At 72.6% G+C, this 8,731-nt stretch overlaps 1 protein-coding gene across 1 annotated transcript; it reads right to left on the bottom strand.

The window, feature by feature from the left end:
• Positions 1–1,517: 1,517 nt before the first annotated feature.
• LOC309403022 (zinc finger protein 783-like) lies at positions 1,518–6,688 on the bottom strand (the record flags this gene model as incomplete). Its single annotated transcript, XM_081997012.1, has 7 exons — positions 1,518–3,191; positions 3,340–3,459; positions 3,604–3,714; positions 4,265–4,378; positions 4,813–4,939; positions 5,038–5,439; positions 6,455–6,688. The coding sequence occupies 7 exons, from the start codon at positions 6,686–6,688 to the stop codon at positions 2,461–2,463; spliced, it is 1,839 nt and encodes a 612-aa protein (XP_081853138.1). The 3' UTR covers positions 1,518–2,460.
• Positions 6,689–8,731: the final 2,043 nt, after the last annotated feature.

Below are 8,731 nucleotides of genomic sequence, written 5' to 3' on the forward strand. Positions count from 1 at the left end.
TCGGCCAGGAGCTGTGCCGGGCGCTGGCCGCGCTGTACCGAGCCGGCCGCGCTGCCCACCGCGGTGCTCGCGGGGGTGCTGAGCCCCTTGCAGGGCCGGAGAGGACCGTGTGCTCCCCCCATCCTCCTTCCTGGTCCACCCCGCAAACAGGGCCTGATCCCTGGCAGTGGGGCCATGTGAGCAGCTGCTGCCCGTGGGGTGACCCCACCCCCCTGCCCTGCCTCCCCCCAGCACGGGTTGTGGGTCCGGTCCCCTCCTGGCTCCCCGCGTGGCCGCTGGGAAGTTCTCGAGCCTCCTCCGGTCCCTGCTTGCTTGTGCCAGCACTGCTCCGCTGCTGTGTCATGCTGCTAATTCGCCGCCTGCCCACGGTTCCTCCCGGCTCAAATCCCCGGTGCTGCCGGCACGCTGCCGTCCCGGCCTGCCCTGCTCCTGGGCTACCCCGAGCCGGCCGGGGGGAGTGTGCGGGCAGCCCCCTGCGATGCACCCTGCCTGGGCTGGGTGCTGTGCTTGGGCCGTGGGACAAAGCACTCTGGGCTTAGTGGCACCGAGACGTCACCCTGCTCCTGCCGGGGAGCCCGGCACCCCAGAATCAGGGCTGGGGGGCACAGGACCTGCAGCCTTGGGCCGTGGCGCCTGGGCTCAGAACCGGCGGCCTCAGCTGCCTGTGCGGCTCTGGGGAAGGCATGCACAGCTCGGGGGCAGCACGGGTGGTCCCCTGGGCAGTGTGCAGGGTCCCCAGGGAGTGGGCAGGGTCCCCAGGGAGGGTGCAAGGTCCCCAGGGAGGGTGCAGGGTCCCCAGGCAGCTCCAGCCCCACACACCCTGCCTCCTCCTCCGGCTGCAGCCCACGTCAGGGCGACAGCACAGCTAAAAAAGCCCACACCGGGCTGATGCCCCCCGACCGCCGCACGCGGGGACCCACGGCCACGGCCCTGCTCGGCGGCAGCTCCTTTGCAGCCGCCCGGGGAGGGGGCAGCGGGGCAGCAGTGCCGGTGCCAGCCGTGGGGCAGCAGCGCCCGTGCCAGCCGTGGGGCAGCAGCGCCCGTGCCAGCCGTGGGGCAGCAGCTGCCGGGCAAAGCAGCATGAGCTGCGGCACTTGCTGGGTCACCAGCTCGGCTCGGGGCCTCCCAGGGTGACCGTGTCCCTCGAGGGGACGGTGACACCCAGCGCAGGGGCCCTGGGGTGGCCGGAGCCTGGGCTGCCCGGGGAAGGGGCACGGCTTTCCAGGGCCGCGGCTAAAACTGTGTGTAAATAACTTACAGACCCAAAGGGAGAGTAGGAGGGACCTGGGAGCGCGCCGGTGAGCGCGGGCAGGAGCCGGGAGGGTTCAGCGGGTCTAAACGAAGGCAGGAGGTGTAGGAGCGCTGCCGGTGCTGCCTGCTGCCGCCGGTGCTGCCTGCTGCCGCTGGTGCTGCCTGCTGCTGCCGATGCGAGCAGGGCGTGCGCTGTGTTTTATTAGTGGGTGAAATGATTTGCCGAGCGGCGTGGGGGCACAGGGAGGTGAGCGCTGGCTCCGTGCCCCCGGGAGGGCTTGGCCACAACCTGCTGCTGCCCACGAGTCTCAAGGAAAGGCAGGAAAACTGAGAAATGTTGGGAATCAGAGCGGCTAGGAAGGGCTGGACCGGGGAGGGTCCCTGCTGTGCCGGGGGCTGCAGCAGCCCAGGGAGACCCGGGACCCGCAGCACCGCAGGGAGCTCGGCCACCTCCTGGCAGCCCTTGCACATCCACGGCTGGTCTGCACACGCGTGTGCCCACTCATGCACGCACGCCCTGGAGCATCGTTGCCCCTTCCCTCTCCCTGCAGGGTTTCACCCATGGGTGCAGCCGCTCCCCGCTCCGGGGGTCTCTGCGCAGCCCTGACGGCTCAAGGCCACCGGAACGGCTGGCAGCCGCCTGCGCCCCTCGGCTCTGCCATTCCCGCTGCCCCATGCCCGCGGCCGCGCCCCGATTTCCCCCCGTTCCCCATCCCTGACCGTGCAGGCGCTGCCGCTGCCCTCCCGGGGCACAGGACCACGGGGATGGGGCAGGAGTGTGGGGGAGGTGGGGGACCCTGGGGGGCGAAGGCGCTGCAGCCCAGCACGACTTTATTCCGTATCACATCGTCCGTACAAAACTACACCCCAAGCACTGTACAGAGCGGGACGGCGCGGGGCGAGGGCAGTAAAAATAAGCAGCGGGGGCCGGGGAGCAGAGCGGCAGGCGGGGGGACGGCGGCGGGGGGACGCGGCGAGGGGCTGCTCCTCATCTGGTGCAGCAAGATTGTCTGGTGGGGGGAGCGGTGGGAGCTGAAGAGCGTCTGTCCGTGGCGGGGGCCGGCCCCGGGGGGGGACACCTGTGGGTGCATGTCCCCTCCGGGGCTCCCCGAGCCCCCCGCCCCGGCCGGGCACCTGTATTTGGTAGGAAGCTGCGTGGCCGGCGCCTGCCCCCATCCCGGGGGGTGTCAGTCCGTGGGGGGGCAGCCCCTAGTCCCCGGGGGGCATGATGCCCGGCGGGGGCAGCGGGGGGGGTCCCGCCTCGGCCCCGTGGACCCGCTGGTGATCCTTGAGGGACTCCTTGTAGCGGAAGCTGCGGCCGCAGGCCGGGCACTGGTAGGGCCGCTCGCCGGTGTGGATGCGCTGGTGCTTGAGCAGGTTCTGCTTGCGGATGAAGCTCTTGCCGCAGGCGGCGCAGGCGAAGGGCCGCTCGCCCGTGTGCAGCCGCTGGTGGTTCTGCAGGTGCTCCTTGCGGCTGTAGCACTTGCCGCACTCGGCGCACTTGTAGGGCCGCTCGCCGCGGTGGATCATCTGGTGCCGCACCAGCCCCGAGTGGCAGTTGAAGCTCTTGCCGCACTCGGCGCAGGGGTAGGGGCGCTCGGCCGCGTGGCTCCGCTGGTGGATCCGCAAGCTCTTCTTCCCGCTGAAGCTCTTCCCGCACTCGGCGCAGCCGTGCGGCCGCTCCTCGGCGGGTCCCGGCGTCGCGGTGGGGACCCCCGCCGCCTCGGCCCCCAGCCCTGGCTCTGAGCCTGGGGCTTTGCCCAGTCTGTGCTGTGCCGGCAGAGCCACCGCGGCCGTTGTCACCACTGCCTGTCCTTCGGAGCTCCCGAAGCCCACGCCGGGGAAGAGCAGCTCCCCGGAGCCACCTGGCAAGCCCACCTCCTCGGGGGGCTCGGCGTGGGGGCACCGCTCCTCCGTCTTCACCAGCAGCCCCTCACCGGCTGCAGGGGAGGGAAAGGCTCCGGTCAGCGCTTGCTGGGGGACGGGGGCTGTCCCCGAGCCCGCTGGGGGCAGCCGCTGCCCAGCCTGGGTGGGTGCTCCCCCCCAGCCCCATCCCAGCCCCGCGAGGTCGGGCTCAGCATCGCTCACCGGGGCCGGGACCCGTCAGCATCTCCCTCTCCGGCAGCTCCCAGGGCTCGCGGACACAGGGCTCTTCCTCCTGCTTGATCCACGACAAGAAGTCGTGCGCCGTGATCAGGGCATCCGCGCCTGCAGGGAAGGGCGGGGAGGGGGACTCAGCCGAGCGGGGCCGCATCCTGCGCCGGGCGGGCTGGGGGAGGCAACGGCTGCAAAAGGCAGCGGGTGCTGCCGGCGCCGGGCAGACGGGGGGTGTGCGGCACAGCCCGGGCTCACCTGCGCAGGGGTCGGCCGGCATGGCCCGCTCCTCCGCGAACTGCTGCTCCCCCACGAAGGCCACCTCCTGCTTGATCCGGGACAGGATGTCGGAGGTGGAGATCAGCGACTCTGTTCACAAGGAGAGACTTGGCCGGCGCCGGGCTGCGGCTGCGCGGCGCGACCTCTGGCCAACGCGCCTCGGGGTGTGGGAGCCCTGGGCTGGGGCCATGCGGGGCGTCCCCGTCCCACAGCAATCACAGGGCATCGAACGCCCCTGGGGGAGGTGTGGGGACAGGTGACCGCAGGACAGCCCATGGGGACAGGTAACCATGGGACAGCCCCTGGGGAGGTGTGACAGCAGCACAGCCCTTGGGGACGGGTGAGAGCCTGACACGATGTGGTGGTGGGGACACACACGTGGATCTCCCAGCGGCGGCTGCCCCAGACCCCCGGCACATCTGTCACGGGGGATTTTCCGGGGTCACTGGCGGTGGCCCCCGGTCATGCAGCAGAGAGCAGAGCCCGGCTCCGGCTTCAAAACCGCTCGTGCCAGGGCCGGGGCCACCGGGGAAGGAGCAGGGATGTCCCTGGGGTGAGCAGCGGGGTGGGGGACACACGAGGTGGGAGGCAGCAGGGACGGGGGACCCGGCGCTGCCCTGGCTCCCGGCCGGTGCCTCACCCGCACAGGCGTCCGGCGGCAGCTCCCTCTGCTCCAGCTCCCTCTGCTCGGGGACGCAGGGTCCCTCCCCGCGCTCGCTGCGGGGCTGCGCCTCACTTCTGGAGAGGGCACCGTCTGCACGGGGAGACAGCGCGGCTGGCACCGGCGGCGGGGCTGCGCCCGCCCCTCCCTGTCACCGAGAGGTGGGGGGACGCGTGGGACACGCACGGGGTGCCAGGCCCTGGCGTCTCTCCCGGTGGAGAACCAGCCTAAATTTCGCAGGACCTCCGTGCCGGAGGCTGCGTCCATAGCGTAGATGCTTTTGGGGAATGAGAGCCCATTCCATCTCCCCGGGACCAGGCGGCACCGGCACGGCACGGCATGGCAGCCCGTGCCCACATGGTCAGCACAAGGTGTGGGAGTTCCCTCCGAAACGGGAGGCCCCGGGACCATGGCGTGTGCCGCCACCGACCGCCCACGGGGGACCAGGGGACCCACGGCCGGGACCCTCCAGGGAGACGCAGCCATCAGCCCGGCCTGCCGGGAAAGGGGCGAAAAGGGATGTTTACCCAGGGAGATCAAAGACTCATAGTTCTCCTTCACCAGGTTATTGTACAGCTCTTTCTGCCACTCCTCCAAATTCTTCCACTCCTCTGCCGAGAAGTAGACGGCAATGTCAACAAACGTCACCGGCACCTGCAGGGACAAGCCCCCGGCAGCTCAGCGGCGCCGGCTCCCCGGGGGAGCTGAGGGTCCCCCCTGCCCTGCCCGCAGCCCCCACGGGGAGCCATTACCTTGGGGACCTCGCCCCGGGGGCCGGGGGGCAGCCGCAGCACCCAGAAGTTCCTGTTCTTCAGCAGGTTCTCCACGTTCTCCAGGCGCCGCTGGAGCAGCCCGTACTCCTGGATGAGGGTGCCCAGCACGGCCCACTTGCTCTCCAGCTGATTCCCGAACTCCATGGCCGTCTTCTCGCAGTCCAGGAGTTTCTTCTCGGCCGTGCCGGACCGGCCCTCCAGGCTGAGCAGGCGGGTGGCGAGGAGGTCGATCTTCCTCTCCATCGCCTGCACCGTGGCCACCACGGTCCAGAGCGAGGCCTCGGCGGAGTGGAGCTGCGCCTCCCGCACGTGCGCCCGCTCCGGCAGCAGCGGCGGCTGCAGCGGCATCAGGTGGGGGGCCTCCACGTTCCACTCCTGCACCTGGGCCGTGGGGAGGGTGCGGGTGGGAGGGGGCCCACGGTCACCGTGCCCCGGGTCGTGCCCAGAGCCCTGGCACCACGGCAGGCGCCGCTCCCCCAAATTCAGGGGCTTTCGGCCACCACCCCCAGCACCCCACCGGGGACCCCCATGTGTGATGCCCATCACCACCCACCTGCCCGCAGCCGGCAGCGCTGCCCTCGCCCCACCCACCCGGGCACCTTTGGGGTCCAGCCCCACAGCCGCTGCCATGCCCACCCCACGGTAACGACTCGGCCAGGCAGGATTTGGCCCCTGGAGCAGTTGGTGCTGCCCAGGCAAGGAAGGAGCTGCTGCGGCCCGGTCAGAGCTCCGCAAGGGGACGGGGCAGACAGCTGCCGCAGGCCTGAGGGGCCGGTGAGGGGCAGCTGCGGAGGGCACGCCGGGCAGGATGCATCCCGCTTGGCCCGACGGGTCGGGCAGGGACTGCAGCGCAGCCACGGCGGCTGCGGGGTCAGCGCCCGTCCCTGTGGGACACTGGCCAGCGCCAGCCTCTGGACCCGTGGGGCAGCGACCCCCTGCCCAGCACCCTTGCCGGGACCCCCCACGGGAGGAGGACGGACCCGGGCGGGCAGGGAGCAGCCTGGACCCGGGGTACCCGGGGACACCCTGGGGACAGGCGGGCACCCCGGCTCGGAGGTGCCGAGGGCATCCCGGGGCTGGAGCCCGCACCGAGCATCCCGGGGGCACCGGGGCGTCCCGGGGGCACGGCGGCATCCCGGGTCAGCGGTGCCCAGCCCAGCCCGGGCTCGGGTCCCCCGGGGGCTGCCCGCGGCTGGAGGGCGGCGGGGGGTCGCCGGGGCTCCCCGGGCTGGGGGTGCCCGGGGGCGGGGCGTGGGCAGAGGGCACCGCGGAGGGTCCCGGCCGGGGCGCACGGGCCGGCCCGGGGCGGCGGCGGGGAGCGGCCGGCGGCGCGGGCGCGGCGGCTCCGCCTCCGGTGCCGGAGCTCGTGCCCCGGGCCGGGCCGGGCCGCGCTTACCTGGGCGGGCGCCCACTCGGCCATGGCCCCGCGGTGCTGGGCCGGGCCCCGGCGGCTGGGGCCGGGCCGCGGCGGGGAGAGCGCGGAGCGGAGCGGGGCCGCGCTGCCGCCCGCCGCCGCGCCGGGGCCGGGGCCGGTACCGGGGCCGGGGCCGGAGCCGCTGTCGGTGCCTGCGCGCTGCGGGCCGGGCCCCGCCGCCCCGCCGAGGAGCCAGGGGCAGCCGGGGAATTGCATCCGCCTCCTCCGGGCTTCGCGGCGGCGGGCGGGGGGGAGCGGCGCCGAGCGCGGAGCACTGCCGCCTACCGGCACCGGCAGCCCCCGCCGCCCCGCCACCGGCACCGCCACCGCCACCGCGCCCCAGCACCGGTACCAGCGTCGGCACCGGCACCAAGCCCTGGCGCGGGCCCTGGCCCCGGTGTTGGCACCGACCCTGGCATCGACAGCGGCACCGGCACCCCCACCCGTACCGGCACCGAGCCCCGGCCCTGGCACCAGCAGCGGCCCCCGCTCCAGCACCGGCACCAGCACCGAGCCCACTGGGTGCCCTGAGCCCAACGCCCCCGGGCTGCCCCGCTCAGCCGGGCACCGCATCCCCGCCAGCACCCCGGGGTCAGAGCCCCGCAGGCGGCAGGTCGGGGCTGGAAAAGGGGGTGTCTCCCCCACCGCCACCCTCCTCCCGCCAGCAAACACCCGGGGGCCTGGGGAGGGCCGTGAGCCCAGGGCCGTGGGGCGAGCGCCTGGTGTGGGGAGGGGAGCACCCAGCCACCCTCACCAGGACCCCTGTCCTGGCCAGAGACACATGAGACACCCCTGTGTGGGGATGTGCTGGGTTTGGGGACCCCCCTACGCACTCGCCCCAAGCCCGGGACCCTTCAGACTAACAGTGCCGGGGGCTGGTGCCGGTGGGAGACCAGGGAAAAGTGTTACGCTCTTGCCTTCATGGAAACCTCCTGGGAAAAGCTCGTCCAGCACCTCCATGCCCCAGGGTCCGTAGGGGTGGGCCACGGCGGGGGCTCCCCTCTGCCGGACGCGGACCGGGACGGCCCCAGCCTGCGGGCAGAGAGGGCAGCGGGACAAGGAGGGTTAACGGGCTGAGCAGGCGTCACAGGAGCCCGAGCAGCCATTTCGCTTGAGGATGCGATCGCTCCCGCGTCCCCTCCAGCGCTGCGTCCCCCAGTTGGGACACCCAAAGCCCCCTAAAACCCTTGTGCCCGTGGCCCAGTGCCCCGGGGGCTCCCGCAGCCGCCGCCGTCCCAGTCCCCAGGGCCGAGCCGGGGCAGCCGGCACCCACCGGTGCCCGGGGCGGGATGAGGGCTCTCCGGCTCTGCCCCAGGCTGGGGGACCAGGGTGTCCCCTGGGACCGAGGGGACAGGCTCAGCCCAAGGGGTGAGCGGTTGGGCAGCTGGTGACGCCCCACGGGGGCCAGGGAGCTCCCAAAGCTGGGGAGGTGGGGCAGGGACCCCAAAGGGAACGGCTGAAAGCAGCTTTAGGGGGGCTCGTTCTGCCTGTGCAATCAAGGGGAGGGGGTGGGAAATGACGGTCTCTGGCAAAATAAAAACAACCCCCGCCTGTTGGCAGGCAGAGCTGCCGCCCGCCCGGCACGGCCCTGGGCACCCCGCTCCCGAAGGCGCCAGGATGCGGCTGCACCCCCTCGCCCGCACCTCGGCCGGCAGCGCCGCGGGCGCAGCCGCCGGGGACCAGGAGGGCTCCGGCGGGCAGCGTTCGGCGACGGGGACCGGCAGACAGACACGGCGCAGGCACAGAAGCCCCGTTTCTTTGGGAAACCAGCAAATAATGGCAGGTTACTGTTTTTTTCTGCTCCCTGCCATCCCCTCGCACCCAGCGGCTCCTGCCGAAGGGCACGGCTGTCCCTGCCGGGTGGGGACGGGGACCGGCCGCTCTCCCACCTCCTCAGCAGCTGCGGGCAGCGGGTCCTTGCTCGTGGGGAGCAGGCGCACACCGGGGCCAGCGACGCACGGATGCAAAACTGGCGCCTTGACGTCCAGGAGACGACGGGGACGCACGAGGTCACCGGCGGCGGTTTCGGTCACCCGGCAGCTGCCAGACCAAGGCTCTTTGGCTGTATGCAGCAAAATAAAACCAAACCCACTGGAACCCCCGTCTCCACAGAACCCGCTCTGGGCCGTTCGGCGTCGGTGACCCTCAGAGACCAGGGTACAAAACCAAGCCCCTTTGGTGCCGGGCGAGAGCGGGAACCCGCTGCGTCGCGTCGCTGGGGGCTGCTGCCATCTCTCCCCGCTCCCAGCGCGCCTGTGT

Source organism: Phaethon aethereus, assembly GCF_964289735.1.
Source record: "Phaethon aethereus genome assembly, chromosome: 2".
Lineage (NCBI taxonomy): Eukaryota > Metazoa > Chordata > Aves > Phaethontiformes > Phaethontidae > Phaethon > Phaethon aethereus.